Source organism: Zootoca vivipara, chromosome 3, assembly GCF_963506605.1.
Source record: "Zootoca vivipara chromosome 3, rZooViv1.1, whole genome shotgun sequence".
In the NCBI taxonomy this organism is placed as follows: Eukaryota; Metazoa; Chordata; class Lepidosauria; order Squamata; family Lacertidae; genus Zootoca; species Zootoca vivipara.
This window is the reverse complement of record NC_083278.1, coordinates 51654314-51676896: the sequence shown is the minus strand read 5'-3', so window position 1 is coordinate 51676896 and position 22583 is coordinate 51654314. Positions and strand designations below refer to the sequence as shown.

At 40.8% G+C, this 22583-nt stretch overlaps 2 protein-coding genes across 5 annotated transcripts in view; one reads left to right on the top strand and one right to left on the bottom strand.

The window, feature by feature from the left end:
- Nucleotides 1–530: 530 nt before the first annotated feature.
- Nucleotides 531–10887, top strand: FAM162B (family with sequence similarity 162 member B). 3 transcript variants are annotated; one of them, XM_060272647.1, is made up of 4 exons: nt 531–800; nt 2472–2583; nt 8119–8227; nt 10374–10887. In XM_060272647.1, exons 1-4 carry the CDS (start codon nt 635–637, stop codon nt 10431–10433), a joined length of 447 nt encoding a protein of 148 aa, XP_060128630.1. In that variant the 5' UTR covers nt 531–634; the 3' UTR covers nt 10434–10887. The 3 variants fall into 3 exon arrangements, with proteins under 3 accessions (XP_060128630.1, XP_034965047.1, XP_034965049.1); XM_035109156.2 differs by having other exon boundaries at nt 532–800; nt 10346–10885; XM_035109158.2 differs by having other exon boundaries at nt 533–800; nt 10394–10877.
- KPNA5 (karyopherin subunit alpha 5) overlaps nt 10888–22583 on the bottom strand; it is a 19837-nt gene continuing 8141 nt past the window's right edge. For both annotated transcript variants that reach the window (XM_035109152.2, XM_060272644.1), the window contains exons 6-14: nt 22290–22421; nt 21366–21454; nt 21010–21109; nt 20563–20726; nt 19260–19338; nt 18102–18227; nt 17118–17245; nt 16478–16656; nt 10888–15073 (exon numbers count right to left, since the gene is read on the bottom strand). In XM_035109152.2, the coding sequence (XP_034965043.1) occupies nt 14886–15073; nt 16478–16656; nt 17118–17245; nt 18102–18227; nt 19260–19338; nt 20563–20726; nt 21010–21109; nt 21366–21454; nt 22290–22421 (1185 nt within the window). In that variant the 3' untranslated portion in view covers nt 10888–14885. The remainder of the gene's footprint in view (nt 15074–16477; nt 16657–17117; nt 17246–18101; nt 18228–19259; nt 19339–20562; nt 20727–21009; nt 21110–21365; nt 21455–22289; nt 22422–22583) is intronic.

Genomic DNA, 22583 nt, shown 5'->3' with positions numbered 1-22583 from the left:
GCTGCTGTTTTGGTTCATGTAGTGTTTTGGAAGATGCAAATTCAGTAAGTTTGCCTTTAAATGCAAGATACATCAAATCTCTCTCCCATCCCCAGCAGAATATGTCAGGCTTAATCTCCAGCTAGGGCTTAGAGAATTCACTTTCTGAATCCCTGGAGAGAAACTGACAGTCAGAGCAGACAGTAATGAGCTAGAACAATTAATAGTCTCTGTAGCAAAAACAGTTTCCTATGTTCCCCAAAACACTGTATTAAAATACAAAAAACAACAACACCCCACTAATTTAAATGCGACAAAGACAATAAAATGCAGCATCAACCTTGCTTTCTAGCAAAGGTTTGGGGAAACCTAGAAAGGGATCCCTTTTTAATTTTCATTTGTAACATGGAGAAACACAGGAAAAGAGGAGGAGGAGGAGGATGGGAGGAAAGATTGGCAAATGATCAAGGAGACTGGAAAACGCTTCTGCTGTTCCCAGGCATGGAGAGGCGGTCCCAGAGATGATAAAGGCAGATGCTGAAAAGCTGGATGTCATTTCTGGGTTTTCTCTCTCTCTTTTGCATCTTGGACACCACTCGTGGGAAGCAAAGGGTGTGCTTGATTTCCTTCTTCATTCAAAAAGGCTGCCCTCACCATGCTGGCTGCAAGTGGGACCCGCATCCGCGTTCAGTTTGGGCGGCTCCTGGCGGAAGCGGGGCAGCTCAGTGCTCCTGTGCGCAGGCCTCTAGGACCGGGGCTCCTGGGCTCCACAGCATTGTCCTGCACGGATCAGAACAGAAGCTCGGGGGCAACGGGCTCAAGTGAGTAGCTGGCAAGGACTATTAACACACCACCCTATGGTTTGATTTTGAGATCCCATCAGTGGTGCAGTTAGACGATTTTAGGCTCTGACCTTAATGGCGGCCCTAAGGAGAGGGAGGTCTGACAGCAACACTCTCCAGTATCTGCTGCTCAAGGTGGCTCCTTCATCTTGTCTAATGGCAGGGCTGGCCCTGATGTGTTGCCTAAAAGTGCACTGGAAGAAAGAGGGAGACAGGATTCTATTGATCCCTGTGGGAATTCTCAGTGTGTGGGTGCAGATTATCACACACACACACACACACACACACACACACACACAGAGAGAGAGAGAGAGAGAGAGAGAGAGAGAGAGAGAGATTTTTTATTTTAATACTTATTACATCCACATTAGAGTTCTTTGTATTTATTGACTTGAAAAGCTTTGCTCCTGTTACTGTGCCCAGCTCATCAGTTTCAATGATGGTTTAAAACTTTTTGGGGTTGAACGTTTTGAGCTGGCATAAGCAGCAACCCACTATAAGCATAGAGAGTATATCTGGTTAAAATTTCATCCTGCCTTTTCCCAAAAATGATTGAAGGTGACTTACAATGCACACACACACACGCACCACAAATCAACATTTCTAAAACCAACCTGCAAAGACCAATAACGATACAGCAAAATAGGATCTAGCGTAGTTTGAATTTTACATTCATGCCTTATTCATATATATGCATGGGAATATTTGGATCTTGTTTTTGATCCAAAGCATCTACAAAGCATCTAAAAGTGTGTGTGTGTGTGTGTGTGTGTGTGTGTGTGTGTGTGTGTGTGTTTTACACCAAATGCATAATGAAATAACTAAACTGGGCTACTCCATAATGATCGAACAGGAAGCAGTAGCAACAACAAAGAAACCAGCAGCACAGGGAGGGAAATGATCTGGCAGAGCAAGCTGGGAAGGGCATTTGTTCAACATGGCCGACCCTACCATTAGGCAGAGTGAAGCAGGTGCCTCTGGCACAAAAGGGGTAGCAAGCAGTGGGGGAGCCGTTGTAGGCCAGAGCAGCTTGCCCTATGCTAACCTGCTTGTTTCAGATACAGTGGAGGGCACTGCCCCATTTACAGTGCTGAAGTACGATTCAGCTGCCAGTCCAGTTGGCTTTTGTCATTGAATGAAGGAAAGGTGTCATTTTATCCTTGGTCCCAGGCAGCAAAATGTATTGTGCTGGTTTCAAGCTCAGAGGGCCCAATACCATTTTTTTACGTGATTACCCTTACTTGGAGTGAAGACAAACAGCAAGGGGGAAATGATGATATTCCTCTAGCAATAGATTTCAAAGCCTTGCGGACATATAGAGCAGGCCTCTGGAGAGGGAAGGAGGGAGACCATAACACAGAAACAGAGCTCAAGCTATGCATACAGGAGCTCTCAGGTTCCTTCCTGACTTTTCTAATTAAAAGCATCAAGTTGAAAGTGAGGCTTGATTTGGCCCAAAATAAATCAGACTTTTTGCAATAAGGAAAGTGATGGGGAAAGGACCCTGCAAACAAGTCAGGATGAATGCTCCACACAGAGATTGTTTGCAAGCGGGAGAAATCTGTCTGTCTGTCTGAGCCTAGACATTCATTTCTTTACCCTTTCCATGACTGTGATTTGACATGATGTTCTGTCTACTGGATCTTAAAGCTGAGAAGCTGTACAAAGTGCCTGGCGGACACAAACCCTCAACATTTGACAAGAAAATCCTCCTGTGGACTGGGCGCTTCAGAAAGGAAGATGAAATTCCTTCAAGGATCCCGTATGTACTTCATTTTATTCAACCACTAGAAACACTACTCTGAGGAAAAACTACTGTCGTATTTTAGAAGTAGTCACAATCCTTTAGTGGATTGGTGGAAGGGGAGAATGGAAGACTTTTGAAAAAAATAAAGCTATCAATCTAGCTCAGGAATAGTCAACATGGTTTTATCCAGATGTTTTTGGACTACAACTTCCATCATCCCTGACCATTGGCCACGCTGCTGGGACTGATGGCAGTGGGAGTCCAACAACATCTGGAAGGTCACAGGTTCCCTACCTCTGTTCTGTAAGATGAACCTTGCAATCAAAACACACACCATGTAGATGAAAAATAATTGCTGGCTTCCATCATTGAGTTGCACTAAACTTTCACAGATATGCACTCATGTATTTCTATTTTGCTTCATTTATGTGCGATAAGAAACTATGGCCAATCCAGCTTTCCAGCCTATGTTCTTATTGCAGAAGTCAGGCAATGGGAGTGTGACACTTGACTATCTCATGGTTTGCTAAACTAGTGCTCTACAGAGCAACTCCCATCAGGAGTTAGTAAACTCCTTAGTAAAATGCCTCCCTGTGCAAGGCCAACATTTGATGCCTTCTCTCCAGCCCTCATTGTGCTGGGGTTTGGGGAAGGAGGTGTGAGGGCTCTGAAAGGGGTCCTACAGCCCTCCCACCTCATTCCCAATGCTTCTCTTGCTTTGGGAAGGAGACAGGAGGACTCTAGGACCCTGTCAGAACCCTCATGCCTCCTTCCTGAGGCTGGACCAGTGTTTACCTGGCTTTGAGAAGGTGCTCTTCTCGGTGGTTGAATGCCTAGTTCCACCGCACCACTATATCCGCCTCTGACTCCAATAATAATAATAATAATAATAATAATAATAATAATAATAATAATAATTTATTATTTATACCCCACCCATCTGGCTGGGTTTCCCCTGGTAATCCCTGACTATTGGCCATGCCGGTTGGAGCGATGGGATATGAGCTGCTAGTGATCTACAGATAGGCTTAATCCTATCGATATTTTCCATTAGGAAAATTTAAATTTTAGTTGAATAAAACCAGGATATGGACTTAAGGATTTTGAAGCTTAGCTTACTGGACGTACAAGATGACATTTTTATTTTGCTTAGGGGCATGGGAGAAATCTGAAATGCAAACTGTGATCAAAGACGGATGGTATCCGTATTTGTTTATAAACTGCATGAACAATGTGTTCTTGTCAACTCCGCATTGCACAGTGAGGTTCATATTCCACTTAAAGGTCGGAAAGGAAATGAGGAGGAATGTGTGTCAGAACATGTTTTATTGCCCTTTGTAAAAATGACAACTTTGATCACAAACACACACTTATGTGAATGTTTAGGCTTACTAACTCATGGTTTGTACTCTGTCAAGCACCCTGCACATTGACTGTGACACACACACACACACACACACACACACACACACACACCTAATAAAAAATAATCTTCGAGTCGGGACTCCTAGGGAAATGTTTTCCGGGGAAGGGAGGGGGGGTCTAGATGGGATTTGGTTTATTTTAACTTTTTTTTCTAGAGTATTAGAACCGGAAATTGTGGGGTACTTATGGGGGGAATTTAGAGGCTAAAAGGGGTTTAATTAGAGATAGATATGTGTATGTATGATTTTTATTTCTCTAGTAATAAGTATTATGGAACTTAAGATATGGATATGTAAGATTTTGTTTTGTTTTTTTGCATATTATGAAAGCTGTCTGAATGGGGTGTAGAGTAGATTCGGGAAGGGGAGGGCGGGGAAGTCGGGAAGTTTTGTTTTTTTCTTTTCTTTTTCCCTTGCTTTTTTGTGTATTTTTGTGTATTTTTTTTTTGTGTGTGTGTCTTGTATTCCTGTATGTTTCTGGTTGTTTGAAAAAATCTCTAATAAATATATTTAAAAAAATAAAATAAAAAATAATCTTCATGCTGAAATGGCTTTGCATATCAGCAGGCTTATGCAATGTATGTAAGTGAGATATGGGTACGGGGCAGTTTAGCATCAGACATGCACCAATGCACAACTGAACTACACAGTCAACTTGATTATTTTCCGCCTGATTCCTACATTGTTTACATGCCTGGCGTGGAACTAAGGGCCAGACTAGATGTTGCAATGGAATACTGCTGTTGACCCAAATGGCTTTTGCATGTCTCACTTTCCTCTCTAGTCTCTGTACTTCTTGCATGATGTTACAACTTTCTGTGTTTCCCTGTGCCATTAGGACACAAAGTAAGTTCTACTGGACGCCGTGGAGTGGGTGTTGGATGCATGGTGGCCATTTTTAGTTCCAGCCATATGCTCATCATAGTGTCTAGGACGGTTGACCTTGAGCACAGGGATGGGGGTGAAATTTGATTCTTGTTGCATTTAAAAGAGAACCTACTTAATTATCACTTCCCAAACAACTTGTGGACCAAAACAAGCCATCTTTCATATCCAAATTTCTCCCAATTCTGCAATGCAGGTCTCCAGCTAAGCAATGTGTACCAAAATGCACATATGTGAGGAAAGGGTGCATAAAAATGCATATTATATATTAGCCAAAATAACATACAAAAAATGTCTTCTATTGTTTGCAAAACTGTGCACAAAATTAGAAGTGTGCTTATTAGGAGAAATTTGCAGTAAAATACAGATGGATTTTCAAGATAACTTTTTAAAAAAATTTTTAAAAGTAAACCAGTGTAGAAATGTGGAGAACTGAAGGTTTGAGAAGTTAAAAATGGAGAGAAACTGGTTCATCCATCCCTCATTGAGCCACAGAACGATGAGATATTTCATGCAATAACTGTCCTGGTGTCTGTACAATTTCATGAGCAGTGGCAGGACTTTCCCATATTCCTGCAACTCCTAGGTTATACAAAGCAAGGTACTACCTAATAAGTGCTGACTCAGCCCTTCTTAAATTTACAGTCCCCTTTCAGACTTCACTCAGCGCATCAGGGATGGGCCTGGTGGGTGGCAGGATGGGAAGGGGCCCTTCAGCCCCTTCTCAGATAGAATTTAAGGCTACAAGCCTTCTCTGTTGCCATCGCTTCAGAGCAGCCGTTGCAAAAGATGTGGCCTGCTTGCAGAATCATAACAGCAATAGCCAATGCCAGGCAAACAACTCACAGCCAGCTTCAAAGGCTTGCATTCTCCTGTGCTACATGTGGCTGAAAAGACTGAGGATGAAATAACATTTCTAGGGCATTTTTTTCTTGTGCACTCATCAACTCCCACATTCATTTCCTTGAAAAATCATTGTTTCTATCCTGTTGAAATACAAACATTTGATAAGCTAAATGTAACATTTTCTGCTGGCTCTTCATCGCTGTCATCACAGAAAAGTGCTGTGCTTTTTATCTGTTTGTGTTCCTGTTTGCATGAAGAGATCATCAGCTGTAACTTTCTGACCTTTAATACCAAAGGATTGTTGCAGCATGCAGCTTCCCATGGCTGTTTTTTAAAATGAAAGCAGGCAAATACTTTTGCAATGACAAATGGGCCTTGTTTACTAACAGTATTACTCAACATTACACCATTTATTTTAGGGTTGCCATTTTTAGGAAGACCCCAAAATTGTTTAAATTTTTAGACAAAACTAAAAGTTTTTTGTTTGTTTGTTTTTTACAAAAAAAAATGCAAACAAACAAACAAACAAAAACAACCCAGGATTTTTCAATTGACTTGCCTAACATTCAGGACAAGGCACCAAGTGTCAATTCCTCCTTTGAAATCCCAGTAATATCTGGGGAAATCAGGACGTATGGCAGTCCTAATTTATTTACAGACTCTACAAGTGTCCCTATTTTCCAGGCGCATCAGGGCAGCGAGATGCAAATTAGGGGTTTACTCTGAGTAGGGCAAACATTGGCTACAGCCTTCCACTTCCAGTGCGCCTCCTATCATTCTTCATAAGCTGTGACATTTCACTAATTGGGATCCCGTTTGAATTTAATTTTTAATTTAATATTGGACCTCTTTGAGCCCTTTCTCCCAAACAAAATTTGGGAGCCCTGAAACTGGTAGATCTTGCACTTAGGGAGAGATTACAGGGAATCGTAGTAACCTCTATCTCTCTTGCTTGTTTTATGCCTCCGGTTTAAGGCACTGATCTGCCGCTTCAAAAACAGTTCCAATTAGTGGGCCATGAAATAACAATTAGTTGATTTAACCCAACAAGTTCGTGCTTTGCTCCTCTCACGGCAAGTGACTTAGAGATTAATGAGTTTAATGGGCTGGCCTGTTTTTGATTTGTTCAATTCTAAATGCATTTAGTCCTTAATACTATGAAATCCATCTGCCTGCAAGTTTATCTACAGTCTTGTCTCCCCACACTGGGAAGAGAGGAGCTCTGAAGCTTCTGTCCCAATATTCAAGACTGCTTTTGCAAGTTTCTTTTTGTGAGGTATTATAATAACAAACATATTTTGTTTGTGATGCATTCACACAGGAATTGGGAAAAATCGGATTTGGTTTGTATTTAAAGCCAAACCTACCTAATTAGCGTTTTTCAAAGCAATTCACGTACCAAAATACATACAATCATGCTTCAAAAATTTGCATTTCTCTTAATTTTGCAATCCAGTTCTCCAGCCAAGTACTGTACAGTAATGTGTACCAAAAGGCATAACCTAGGATTACATATGCATATAAATGCATACATTACTGAGAACCACCTACAAAAATGCAATATATTTGGAAGAACTGATCTGTAAAAATGTCTGTTAGGTAAAATTGCATTTTAAAAAATCTGTATGCCAAGAGAAATTCTCTCCAAGATGCTGATAAATTTTCACAAGGACTTAAAAAAAAAAGCAGCACACTAATATGGAAATGTGGGCAACTGAATTTAAGATTGGAATAATGAGAATCTGAAAGAATCTGAAATGGACAGATCTGTTCATCCCTAAGGGACACTGCAGTTCCAAAAACTTTATTGGGAATTCAGCATACATAAAACCACATCCACATTGATTTCAATCAATTAAGTCACTTTGAGACTTCTTTGTATAATACGTCAAAAATACATAAATATGACTACTCATAAGGAGAAATTCAGTGAAAGCACCGAAGTCAGTGGTGTTCACTCCCAAGGAGGCAGCAATCCTAACCAAACTTACTTGAGAGTAAGCCCTGTTGAATTCAATAGGATTTACTTTCAGGTAGAAATGGTTAGGGTTCACAGCTCAGCAGATTATATCCAACAGGTGGAATGAGGAAGGCAATTTTCAGCACTCTCCCTACCCCACCCCCATATTTGCTCTCACCCCATAACCAAATATGGCTTTAATTACAAATTACTAAAAAATACCCCCCAAATTTAGTCCTTCTGTATCTTTAGTGAGTAGAAACAAAGCAGTTAAAAACATTTCAGTATGTCACACATTAATTCAGTATTCCTTAGCCTTGGGTGCTCGTCCCCAGAAGTTGGAAGACAATTCCCATAATTGCTTGCCAAATTTGGGTGGCCCAAGGTTGTTGAAGAACGCTGCTCTAATTGGTTCCAACCCAATTTCTGTTGCAGGCCCGAGATGCTGGATGCTGCAAGGAACAAAGCCCGAGTAAAGGCCTGTTACATTATGATTGCCCTGACAATCGTGGCTTGCTTTGCTGTGATTGCCTCTGCTAAAAGGGTATGTATTGTTCCATGGGAAACGTCTGGATTTTGATACAATTTTCTTTTTAAAATAGCAATTGTTAAATTGATTCCTTCCTAATGTTACAATGGCTTCACACTAAACAAAAACACCTTTAAATAAACTAAAAATAAAGATCAAGAGAAGTAATAGCACCCCTCTCTTCTGCCTTGGTCAGACCACATCTGGAATACCGTGTCCAGTTCTGGGCACCCAAATTTAATATTGGCAAGCTGGAATGTGTGTGGAGGAGAATGACCAAGATGATCAAGGGTCTGGAAAACAAGCCGTATGAGGAACGAGTGAGGGAGCTGGGCATGTTTAGCCTGGAGATGACTGTGATATGATAGCCATCTTCAAAGGGCTGATACGTGGAAGATGGAGCAAGCTCCAGAGAGTAGGTCCCGTATCAGTGGATTCAAATTACAAGAAGAGAGATTTCAACTAAACGTTTATGCTGATCTGTGACCGAATAAAGTAAATTCATTCATTCATTCATCCATTCAACTAAACGTTAGGTGGTGGTCTCTCCCTTCATTGGATGGTTTAAAACAGAGGCTGGATGGCCATCTGTCAGGAATTATTTAGCTGTGATTCCTCCATTGCAGGGGGTTAGACAAGATGACCCTTGGTGGTCTCTTCCAACTCCACAATGCTTTGATTCTATGAAATATCTAGTCTGATTCTGTTTACTAAATGGGCCACAGCGTGACCATAAGACTTATTACTCCTGCACGTTTGTTTGGAACAAAGGCCAACTACTGCAGCAGTTTGTTTCCAAGCCATTGCATTTTGTTTTGCTATGAGGTATGTCAACGCTACTTAGGCTGGGCAGGCAACAGTAGTTCTCAAACGAGATATATTGCTGGGCAAAGGATTCATCTGTCGTCACGTCAGGAGTGAGGACAGTGGGGACTGATCTATTTGGGCAAAAGGGGCACTGGCCCATCAGTCTCTGTCTGCTCTCTTCCAGTCCCCACCTGCCTGCCTCCTTACTTGTGTCTCAGTGTTGCCCCCTGTAGAATTCAGCAGGTGGGATGGAGGCAAAACTAGAATTTGTTACCTCTGCCTCTCTCTTGCTCTGGCGCCACCTACTGTTGGGCTCCCAGCCTTCCACCCTACTAGTCCCAATAGGCACAAGGCACCCCTAGGTTGACAACCTGCTACTTTCAGATGTTGCTGTACTCCAGCTCTCATACCCCTTCACTGTCAGCCGTATTGTGTGACTGATGGGTATTGGAACATCATCTTGAAGGCACAGGGTTGCTCTAGGTTATTGGGGCCACCGCTTGGTTTTCATGTACAGAGGTACCTTGGGTTATAGACACTTCAGTTTACAAACTCTGCTAACCCAGAAATAGTACCTCGGGTTAAGAACTTTGCTTCCCGATGAGAACAGAAATTGTGTGGTGAGGGCACGGCGGCAGCAGGAGGCCCCATTAGCAAAAGTGGTACCTCAGGTTAAGAACAGTTTCAGGTTAAGAACGGACCTCCAGAACGAATTAAGTTTTTAACCCGAGGTACCACTGTATTCGGGACGCAGGTGGCGCTGTGGGTTAAACCACAGAGCCTAGGGCTTGCTGATCAGAAGGTCGGCGGTTTAAATCCCTGTGATGGGGGGAGCTCCTGTTGCTTGGTCCAGCTCCTGCCAACCTAGCAGTTTGAAAGCATGTCAAAGTGCAAGTAGATAAATAGGTACTGCTACAGGGGGAAGGTAAACGGCGTTTCCGTGTGCTGCTCTGGTTCGCCAGAAGCGGCTTAGTCATGCTGGCCACACGACCTGGAAGCTGTACGCCGGCTCCCTCGGCAAATAATGCGAGATGAGCGTCGCAACCCCAGAGTTGGTCACGACTGGACCTAATGGTCAGGGGTCCCTTTACCTTACCACTGTATTACGTTTATACCCATTTCTTCCTCCAAGGAGCTTAGAGTAGCATGCAAACTCCACTCCTACAAGAGTTTGAGTAGAGAGTGATTGCTCAAAGGGAGCTTCCCACTGGTTTGAACCCAGATCTCCCTTGTCCAACACTCTGCACTCTTACAGGTCAAATTTCTGAGGGTGCTTGCAATGCCAGCACATGGCCACCCTATGTGGAATAATGTGTTATCTTTCAGCTGTTCCTTTCACTGTACCACCATGAAGTGGATGCTCTACTTTTGCAGGCTGTTGAACGCCATGAATCCCTCACAAGCTGGAACTTAGCAAAAAAAGCCAAGTGGCGTGAAGAGGCTGCAACAAGAGCAGAGGAAAAGGCAAAATAAAAGTCATCTGCTCTTGAAACCGGAGCTGTGCTGGGAACGAAGAAAACACACCAAATTGGCAAGTGTTAGCAAAAGTTATATCCTCCAGGGAAAACGCTGAAGTTGAACACAACTTACTGTAATACTAACAACTTTCATTTCCACTTGTGTAACAAATACTGGGCGAGAGATAATTATTATTTTTCTGCCACAAGTGTATAAATAAATCAAGTTCAGTTGAAAGTTTGCTCTGAAAGGCTTCATCTGCTATTTTGCTTCTATTTGAACTTTTAAAGTCTGTGTAGCTAAAACTGAAAACACAGAATTCCATCAACCATAACAGTGGCTTTCTGACTAAAATTCATTACTCAACAAAATTTGTCCTGATGGAAAGTGCTGTCGTCTTTCTTTGTCTGTTTGTTCCCTATACATCTTGATGCCTCTTGAGATATCGTTGCCAAACCTAGCATGAGGCTCCCAGGGTGGGGGTGGCACTCTTCATTCATGTTTGACACCACCTGCCATTTTGAATCAAGATGGCACTTGGAGAATTAGGACTTTATAGGATTTGGTCCTAAGGAATTGTACAAGATTTTCTCCTATCCCATCTGATTCTTCCAATCCCAAGAGGTATAGCTAAAAACTGAGTAAATTAAAACTATAATGGCTCTACATACCTACATATGACCGAGGGCAGGAAATATAGATAAACTTACTTCTGAATAACCAATGCATTGGGTTTGGCTGCAAGCCTTCCAGTAGAGATTTCTAACAGTGCAGTCTACGTTTGTACACGCTTCTGGTCTGAAAAGTTATCATAACTTATGAAGAAACACTGCAAGTTCTAAATTCAGAACACACACACTGCCTTTGCAAAATACCTTTATTAGTTTTGCATTGTAGCATTTATAGTACTGTAGTAACATTCCCTAATATTGCATACTGTCCGTATTTGTAAGTTTGTTCAGTTAGAACAGGCATCCCCAAACTGTGCCCCCCCCAGATGTTTTGGCCTACAACTCCCATGATCCCTAGCTAACAGGACCAGTGGTCGGGGAAGATGGGAATTGTAGTCCAAAACATCTGGAGGGCCGAAGTTTGGGGATGCCTGAGTTAGAGCCTCTAGTGTGTCTTTAAATTTGCAGTATCAATCAAATTACAAACGAATGTTCAAAAACACAGTAACAATAATGACTAAGAACAACTCTTATTGGAGATGTGAATCTTTGTAGCAGTTTCATAATTTGTATTTTTTCAAATAAATTTGAAGGTTAATAAGTTAGTAAGGTTCAAGCAAATAAATCAACCTGGAATCAAATGTAAAAGTAATAATTATTTTCTGTTAAACAATCCAACTAATAATCATTTTCTAAATGTAAACCAATCATTGAATGAATACCCATTATTTCTTTACCACCCTCTTAAAAAGGCAATACTATAAATGTAAGAGCAAAATGAATAAATTATTCAATGATAAAAGTGCAGGGACCCAAACACAAAACAAAACTCAGATATGGTTTTGTATCTGAAATAAATACTTGGCATGGTTGCATAGACTGAGGTCATGTCAAAATGAGGCATTTATGTGAGAATCACACAACATGCACCAGGGAAACACCATAATGGTTTAATTATACAAATTCAAAACCCCCAAACCATTTTGGATTGACTACTAAATCCAGAAGACTGAAGTTGCCACTCACACCTGTTCTGATAAAAGGCTTCACCTCCAACATCCCTCTATTAAGCATCAAGACTTCTCAGTTTCGTGCATAAGAGTGAATTTGAAGTTAAATCAAATACTGGTATTTAAAAGATCCAAATTAACCATGTAAAATCGTACAGCTTCAGCAATGATTCTCTGAAGTTTCCAAATTCATGTTATAGACTAGACTCAAGAGACATACTTCCAAATGACTAAATTAAATTCATTTGTCTCTAATATTTCTATTTCTTCTACGGTTTGCATAAAGTCTTGAGTTTGGCTCAGATGTAAATGTTTTGATGATAGTATCTACTGAATTCTCCAATTAAGAGCAGGCACAACTGGCAATTTCTGTAATATAGCAAAACAATGGGATACCCTGTCAAGCCTGAACATTTTTGTTTTTTAACATACTAGAACAATTCTGATAAATTTATCTTTTTTACTGACCACTTTAATTAACCTGTATTTGGAATGAATCATATGACACTCAGGACCAACATTTCCAATTAAAACTATTAAAAAGGGGGAGAAATTCACCCTTATATCAAGTGTTACCTGTTCAAAGCTACGAACAGAATTCATAGCTAGCTGCACAATTCTTCTCCCCACAATACATTTGATTTCCAGTAAGCATTCCTGCATTTTCCCCCCTAGTTGTACCTCACTATCTTTACATAAGCTACAACTATTAATATTACAACACCTCTACTGGCAAACTTCGACTCCATAACCCTTTAGAAGTAGATATTGCTGCTACAATGCCATTGTGAACCTGTGACAGAAGGCCAGGCATGTATCCGTTACTGCGCTTCGTTCTCACAACTATGGAGAGCAAATTTCTCCCAGGGGATGGAGCAATATGTATGCGAGATACTGAAGTGCCTAACGGCCGACAGGTACTCTGAACTGCTTCACGCAGAAATTCCTCACAATACGCATCTGCCACTGAAGGGTAATTTTTCAATAGCTATGCAAGATGCATAAGCAACACAGCTGCTTTGTCTCCACCCAACACCCTCTTTGCAGCCTGGCTCAATGGCAGGTCCTTGCATTGATCATGCTCATAGGACTGGAACAGAAGACGGAAAGATCAAGACTGAAACTTTTAACATATGAATTTGTTTGCAGGGACAATATAAAGAGCCCCCTTAGATTTTGGAGTGCATCTATTTTTGCTTTTGTTTAACATTACACAATACTATGAAAACGGCAATCAACTGCAATTATATACAAGTTGGTTAGAGGAGTCGCACGGATCAATACATTTCTGGTAAGCAAAATTAATCGGAGTCCTTTAATTGTGCTACCAAATAAATAAATAAATAACTACCCATGTAGATTCAAACCTAGTGACAAAATGGTCTCTGGGTCTGAATTTAGGTTATTTTTTAAATTGCCTGGCATCATATCATTTAAAGACTTTGCATAAATTGTCAGAGAAATTTGCATACTCAAAACACCTACCACAATATTTACAGTGAAACCGATCTTTATTTCAATTAACTGAAAAATATGTTCTCCCAGTATACCACTGCTGCAAACCGGAAATACTCTGACCGGTCTGTTTTTTTGTTTTGTTTTGGTGTGTGTGTGTGTGTGTGTGTTTAAAAAAACCTTTCCCCAAAGTCGTATGAGATGCATTAGTGTTTTGGGGTCAAATGTAATACATGGAGTGTTTGTAAATATAGCATAAAGAGAATATTGCAGTTTCATACACTTTGGTAGCATTTAAGTTACAATGTGGAGTCTTCTATACAGAGAAATCTTCCCTCATCCTCATAAGAACACAGAGGTCATTACAAGGCAAACTAATCTTTAACCATTTTGTAACCAGGTTGCCAACTGACCAAAAACAGCCTAGCCTGCTCTTGTGCCTTCTAACAGCAACTTGATACACAAAAATCAGCAGGTAATACATTTCACAGCATGGAGGCAAACATTATCCCACTGCCCATCTAGCTGCTGTTGAAGGAGCCAGCTGAACACTTGGCAAACCTATTTGCAATACCACTGAACAAATAAGAAAAAGAGGGAATTTTGCTGACATGGCTAGGTAAGGGCTATATAAATTACAAAGCTACCATCCCTTTTCACATAGCAGAAAAACCATTTTCCTACATTGTAAGGTTATGTCATGTAACCAGCAGTGCACCCCAGTAAGTGTTATGCTTTTAAATATAAATATATTTCATCAGTTTATCACAAAGTATCACGCATAAAACTATATTTTCCACTATTTAAATAAATAATGTTCACATTCTAAGCTTAGCTTTTACTAGGAGCTCATATATACGTCAGTTCTGAAACATCTTTTTTGCTCCAATGCAAAGAGGTAGATTTAGTGTAGAATGGGCACGTGAACCCTACAGCCAAAATTCAAAATATCAACAGCTGTTTATGCACAATTTTGCCTTTTTAACAACTGCTTGAAAACTCAGCATCAGTTTCCAATGTCTTACTGAGCTCACTATTCAAGCCTTATTTTAAACTTTCAGTTGTGATTAGTCGGTTTTTCTACACGTTAGACAATGGAAACATACACATATAAAAACGAATGAACCAATACTTGTGTCTGACACAAAAACACATAAATGCACGAGTTTGCTTCTTCATCTGTCTCCAATAAAACATTTCCACCTTTCCTCACTTTGGCCCACAAATGGAGGCTATCATGATGAGCTACTATTTTTCCTTTAAACTGAATGGTTACAACTGGAATCCCTCCATTGGAGCTTCCTGCTGCTGGAACAAAAACTGCTGTTCATTTTCATCCACTGGTGGTACAATATTGGCATCCTCTTCTTCCACACCAAAGTAATGTTCAATTAGATCAAAAGCTTTTTGGTAGATCTCCTGGTTTTCATGACTTTGAAGAATTTCAATTTTATCTAGTCCTAAATTTGAGAGAGAGAGAGAGAGAGAGAGAGCACATGTGGTTTAAGATGTACATACTTTCTTAAACAGCTAAATAAGCTGGTCTAAATATGTAAGGAAGAATCATGTGAGTAGGCTGCAAAAAGGAAACACTAAATTTTATACGCATTTGTAATATTTACTGAACCTAAGGCTTCACTCTACAATAGAGTTACTCCAAAATAATCTCACTAATTTAGACGGACTACTCGGAATGTGCTTGTTACGGACTGCAGGCAGCATGCATGCCCTCTGCATACAAAACAGTATTTTTCTCAAATATCTACCTAGTAGACAAGAAGTGAGAAATACACAGATCAGTGGTTGCTTACATAGAGAAAACAATGTACAGTTACACTCAGTGGGTGATATCCAATGAAATCATACTCAGAGCGGAGCCCTCAAAGCCATCAATCTCAAAGGGTCTACTCTAGAGTATGACTAACACTGAGCATAATTAAATCCACAGTTTGAAATGTTGCTGCACTCAGTGCATTATAATTGGGCTTCCATATTTTTGTACACCACTGCTGTTCTTTGGCAAGTGTGAGAAGCAACTAGCCTGCCTACCAACCACAGAGCTGCATGGGTATTCGCCACCTCTCTCCAGCTTGAATACTGGAGAGGAAAGCCTGGGGTTCTTTGCCTGCCCATCTGCTTAGTGCTTTGGTTATACAGCTGCCAGGCCAGCAGACTCCATGCCAATCTTCCTGCAGGGAAGGCTGATGGACTGCTTCCCAGGCTGCTCCAAGTTGATGTACTAGCCCACCTTGCCCTGAAGCAGCCAAACCAGCAAGCAGAAAAGCCGATGGAGCACTAGCATGCGCTGGGCTAAAATAGGCCTTAGCAACCACAACTGGCTTGGGCAGAAAAGCCAGCCAAGAATTATAACCTTCAGTTGTTACATCTTTTTAACAGCGAGCTCAAATATACAAGAACTCCCTTCAGGGTCTTGTTAAGAAATTTGCAATCCTCTCCCAAAGATTTACAAAGAAGGGTAGATTACGTTGGGACATATAATATTAGGAATGCTTCCAAATTTGGAAAATTTGGTTCTGCCTATGCAATTCTCAATTCTACTGCTTACCTGCTTAAATAACTGCAACCACTTCAGAAATTTTCTTAGTTTATATAAAATACACTTGTGGCCAACGTGTGGGACCTGCCCTCGCTACAGAAATTAGAGTCCTCTTGCCCACTCCTATGCATGTTTACTCAGGACTATGTCTTTGTGTTCAATGGGGAACTGTCTCAGATAAAACTGCATAAGGCTGCTGCCCTAATTTCTAAACACAGATTTCAGCAGAACAACAGCAACCCAACTATTCAGTGGAATTATTTTATACTAGTAATAGGCTTGCAGCATTCACACCACAATTTCTTACCATACGCTTCCTCTATACGGGCACAGTAAGGATTAACCCCAATCCCATTTTGTTTAGATTCTTGCTCTCCATGTCGCAGAATGTTTTCAAGTCCGTTCAATGCCACCTGAACTATTTTAGAATCCATCACAGTCAGAAGATCACAGAGAGGCTTGGTACAGCCTAAAGCCACCAAATAACTTTGGTACAGGAGGTAAAAAGAAAAAAGAAAAAGACAGGAAGAGGATTGGATCAGTACATATTTGATGCAACCCTGTCCCAGTACAGATGCATTAAGAAGCTTTCACAAACAACACAGAGGACACACTTAACTTTTGAGAGCATATTCCTATATATGTACACACACATTTTAATACATGAAATATATATACACACACACACACATACACACACACACACAAACACACACACATGTGCACAAGCGCGCACACACACACACACGTTATATAAATTATCTATACTTCCACGATGAAAGCCATGCTGGTTTTAGCTCTCCTTTCTGCATAAATCTAAATAAATTATAATTTCAAGTACTAGAAACACAGAAAAGTATCCATGGCATCGTACAATAGCTTAGAAAATGAACGGGGGGGGGGAAGTAAAAATATTCACTCCCATCACCTTCGAATCAATCCATTACCTAATCTGTTGAGGAGTCCCTCCTGATGTTGCGTTAGTAATGGCCCATGCTGCTTCTTTTATAGTGCGAAATTCAGCTTTCTGAAGAATTTCAATCAATACTGGAAAGATATTTGCATCTATAACAGCCTAGGAGAAAAAGGGAAAGTGGAACACTGAAGTCTAACTTAAAGTCAATAAACTCACCAGTGAACTTAACTGAAAAGTACATTTTAAATGCATTACTTGAAAAGACACAGTGATCATTTTTCTGGAAAACGAAAACGACCCTAGGTACCCTATGAAAAATTGGCAATTTATGCTTAGCAAATCGTTCGTAACACTTTGCTTACTTTCCCCAGAACACTGGCAAGTTCAGAATGGCCTTTACACAAATCTCATTCAGATAATAAGCCATGGGAATTTTAGTTTCTTTGGAGAAATTGGCAAATTGTATCTTACCCAAGAATGCTCCTGCTTATTTGACAAGCAGTGAACTGGATGTCATCCGCTGTCATTTTTATCTAACAGACAACTGACTTTGAAAACTGGCCCCAAGTTGGAGTAAAAGTATCAACCCTTCCCACAAAGATGAGGGCGTGAACTGGAGCTATGCAACATGACCGTTTGAAGCAAGGGTTAATCTTTTTTTCAGACTGAGGGCCTTACTGAAGGCTGCCAACCCCTACAAGGGCTACACACACAGAGAGAGGGGGGGGGTAGAGACCCACGTAGGAGCCTCTCCTCCTACCAGAAGGTTTGCCACCCCTGATTTAAAGGCAATCATGAGTACATTCCTTTGATATGATGCAGTATTTGTTAAGATGTTCAGTCTAAGGCCCTCCCCATACATTCTGGGGTATATATCCCAGCTATTCAGCATAATTCAGCATGTGGAAGAGAGAAAGATTTGCATCAGGAAGAGATGGAGAAGTAATTAAGTAAAGGCAAATATGACATGGTCCACTGCTATGTCACCACTGTCAGAAGGACCCCAATATATTACCTGAATTTGGCCTCTGTTTCCTGCAGTTATATTAGAAACTGTCCAGCAAGCTTCTTTCCGTATAGATTCCTTGGGACTACTCAGCAAATGTAAGAGACAGGGTAATGCAGAGCAATTTAGAATTACCTAAAATAATTTGAAAGATGAAAAGTTCTGCCTAAGCAGTGTATAATCAAATGTACTCCATATAACCAAACACAGTCCATATGGCTGAAATAAATGTTCACATGCATGGTTACAATTACAGAGTTATTTTTAAATATTATAATGCCATATGCAGTATATTTACAGAATAAGTTACAGTCATATGTTTTTGAAAAAATGTTTTTGAAAAAATGCCAACACCTTCTTAATTTGTACTTTGCCATAAAACCACCAAGGCCTGCTTTTAATGATGGCCTGCTTTAAAACATTCAGAATGACAAAAGTCTGACCTTTAGCATATAACTGCATTACTATTAATTTTTGCTATTCTTTAGTTTCTAACTTAGTGAAGCAAGAAAATACTCATTTCAGTGAAATAATGTTGGTTGCTGCAAAGAATACGGCTTTTTGATAGTTTAAGGACAGTTCTTCACATATAGCAAGGCAGGCAGATTTTCCCTCGACTATACATAAGTGTGGGTAACATTCCATCAGCACCATCTATACCAGGGGTCCCCAGACTACGGCCCCCGGGCCGGATGCGGCCCAATTAGCCTCCCAATCCGGCCCGCGACGACCCCCGCCGCCCGCTGCCTGCTCTTACGGCGCGCGGCGCGGCAGCGATCTTCAAAATCGGCAAAAAATCACCGAAAATCCTTTGTGTGCATGCGTATGGGCCTCTCCCGACCCAGAAGAGGTCATTTCCAATGCACTTCCGGGTCGGGGGAGGCCCATACGCATGCGCACAAGCGATTTTCGGCGATTTTTTCCCGACCGTGTGCGTGTGCGCATGCGCACAGGCGCGCACAGGCGCGCACTCCCCCGCCCTCCGGCCTGCTGCATGTGCACTCCCCTGCCCTCTGGCCCGCCGCGTGGTCGGTAAGTCTGGGGACCCCTGATCTATACCTACCGGTATTGCAAAACAATAACAAAGTATACTGTTGCAATCTCTTTAAAAAACAAAGTTAAGCCATTACATGTTGTCACTGAAGTTTTTCAAAAAGCTCCACTGACCTGTGTTTGAATATCATCGCCAGTAACAATATTTCCAACCGCTCTTAATGCAGGAGATACCACTTTGTAGTCATTGTGCCTGGAGAAAGCAAAAGTGCATAGAGCAGGTTAAATTATTCTCAGACCCTAAAATGGATTACCGTATTTTTCCGTGTATAAGACTAGGGTTTGTTTGTTTTTTACAGAAAAAGTAGGTTTAAAATAGGTGCTCGTCTTATACATGAGTTGTGCTGAGAGGGTGTTTTCTTGATTTGGAGTTCCCAAAAATAGGGGGCGTCTTGTACATGGAAAAATACGGTAATTTGTTTGGACATGTCACCATGCAAATCTTAGACACAGGCAAGAATGGAAGTTTGAACACAAACAGCTGTTTGAATTCTGGCTTATCATCAACTTATATACTGTACATATTAAATTCAGGTGTTGAGTTATGACAGCTCTTTAGCTCAGAGGTGGCTACTGAGATATAAGGTAAAGGTTCTGATATGTTTGGGGGAATCCCAGGATTTACTGAAAAAGGAAAAAATGGAAAACATGTTGAAAATCTGTTAGGAGAGAAAGAGAAAACCAGTAGGAAGGGGGAATGGAATGGAGTATTCAGTCTGCATGGCTGACACAGAAGGAATTCCCACTGCAACAGTTCCTTTCAGGTCCCACCTGTGCATACAAATAACAAACTCATTCAGTGCTTATTCTTCCGTAGCTAAGACAGTACCATCTACACCCAAGAGTGAAGGATTAACAGGCTTGCAGGGAACTCCAAAGTATGTAGAACTACAGAAAAATGTTTTTCGCAGGGGGAGTAAAGCAGGAAAATCCACAAAAATAGCTGAATGAGGATTAAGCATACTTAGGGGACACAGAATGCTGACTGTGGAGGGGGGAGAAATGGTGTACCTTAGAAAGGGGGGGAGGCAATAGCCCTCCACAGTGCAACATTTTGCTTCAGATCCTACTTCTTGCTTATATTGTACAATGTAAATCCAGTTTTTGCTGATAGATAAAAATAAACTGGACTGGTTATATGCCTCTCAAATATCTACACTCTACAGGCTCCTTTCTTAGCATCTGGCAGAGTTTCAAATGTGCCACAGAATATTTAAGATAATGCAGAGGAGGAAAGGTTGTGTAGTGACAATCATTGCAGGTGTGATAAAGGTCCTAAGAACAGAGGGGAAACTGTTGTGTTGCAGCAGGGTACACAAAGACTACATTAATTTGACACATTGGTTTGATAACACAACTGTTGATATCTTTGGCTGCATCGCTAGTATCGTAATTCTTATATTAAAAAGGGACTTACATCAGAAGTTCTACTAATCTTCGGCAGACTCCAGAGTCAATAACTGCTTGGATTTTATCGTTTGGTCCATCTGATAGGTAAGAGAGGGCCCAGCAAGCATCTGCTAATACATCTGGGTCACTGCTAAACAACAGTCTTGACAAAACACCTAAGCAAAGACGAACCTTCAGGAGGGTAAAAAGAAGAAGAAAAGGCACGTTATCAGAAATGTCCTCTTTTTAGAAATTTCATATCTGTTGCAAGCAGTTTTCTAAAGAGTTGAAACCATCCCTTTGGTATTAGTTCAGTTCATTCTGCAACAAAACAGTCGGACTAAAAATTGACCCAACAATTAAAGACTGCAGAAAGGTTGGTTTGTATTGACTTTGCATGAGGAAATACGTTGTTTTAAAGCAATTTATGCTTTTGACCATTATAGCACCTCACAGAGTAGAAATTGGACTCTACCTTGCTGAAATCAGGAGGTGGATTCTTGCCTCTACAGAGATTTGAAAGTGCCCAAACTGCATTTCTAGTCGTTGTAAGTCTGTTTGAATGTGTTAGCAGTCTGTCAAGAAAAAGAAACAAATCTGAAATAGAATACAGCATATAAATTACATAAATTACAGCACAATCATGTGTGCTCAGCAGTGAGTGTCATTGAGTTCAATGGGTTTTACAGGAAGATATGTGTGGGATTACAGCCTTAATTATTCATAACAGTTTGCAGGCTAACCTTTTAAAATGTGAAATTAAGCCTAGCTATTTCCAGTGTTTCGACATGTATGAAATTATATCTATTGCCAGAGATGACCAGTACTTACTGTAAGAGCGGGGGAAGTATTCCACAGTTTAGCACGTAATCTCTACATTCTGCATTGTCTCCAGCAATATTACCAAGAGCCCACACTGCCTTAGAAACAAAGGGTTAAATTGATATTAAGTTAAAGACATTTTTAAGTCTTTAACTGCAACTCTTGTACATTCTTCACATTACAGAATTAGCATTTTTTTAAAACATATGAAAAGAAGCTATGACCTAAATTAAGTTTACTTCGATAAAAGAATGGAAAGCGCCGCCCTAAGAGTTTACCTCTGCAGCTCCATCTGTTGTAATGTTGCAACAGAATATAATAAATCAGGCTGCTCAGTCCCAGCACAACAACGGCACCTCTATGCCGGCACCAAACACAATCCCAATAGCATAGGAGCAGTCACTGAAATAATGAACACATCAGAAGCTTATAATTGCTATGGATAACTAGCTGGAAATCTCATAATAGGCAGCATAGTTCAGGTACCTACATTGCATCCCAGGGGCCATTCAAGTGGTTCAGCATGTGCCTATTTTACTGGATACAACTATCAATGGAGAGTGGCTAAAGCTCCATAAAAGTAAATAAAATTAGCGTGCTCTATCAGGCAGGAACAAGATTGTTTTGCCTGAAACAATTCATTTCTGCATGAGAGGCTGTGGTTAAGTAACTTAAGTTAACCACAGAACCAACCTTGGCTGCAGATCACGGTTAAGGGTGAGAAACCTTAACCACAATCCTAGGTTCAATCAACCCTTAAGCAGGAAATTAACTCTAAGCCAAAGTTTAACATTACTTCGAAAGCAGATCAATGTGTTGGCGCTGGGCCTCATTTCCAAGTCTGCGTGGTCCTGTCTCCTGAGGTTGTTTGAAGCTCAACACTTTACGACTATTCCCCCCCCAATTTGAGTGATAAAAAACCCCAGAGGTTACCTGTTCCTGGACATCTTCATGTTCAGAGTTCAGCAACTTGATAAAAATTGGGACAGCTCCGGTCTCGATTACCACTTTGGTGTGCAGAAATGTCCCAGATGCTATATTTGTAAGAGCCCATGCTGCTTCAAACTAAAAGGCAAAAATAAAGTTAAATTAAAAAACTTTAAAATATGGATTAAGAACATAAGAATAGCCTGCTGGTTCAGGCCAGTGGCTCATCAAAGTGGCCAACTAGATGCCCATGGAAATTCAGCAAGCAGAACCAGAGTACAACAGCTCTCTCTCCATCTT

Bases quoted from the DNA above. Each gene is read 5' to 3' on its own strand.
- FAM162B (XM_035109156.2), top strand. From the start codon at position 635: ATGCTGGCTGCAAGTGGGACCCGCATCCGCGTTCAGTTTGGGCGGCTC. The intron at 2,584-8,118 runs GTATGTACTTCA...TTTCTGTTGCAG, and splicing joins GAAATTCCTTCAAGGATCCC to GCCCGAGATGCTGGATGCTG. The intron at 8,228-10,345 runs GTATGTATTGTT...GTTATCTTTCAG, and splicing joins TGATTGCCTCTGCTAAAAGG to CTGTTCCTTTCACTGTACCA.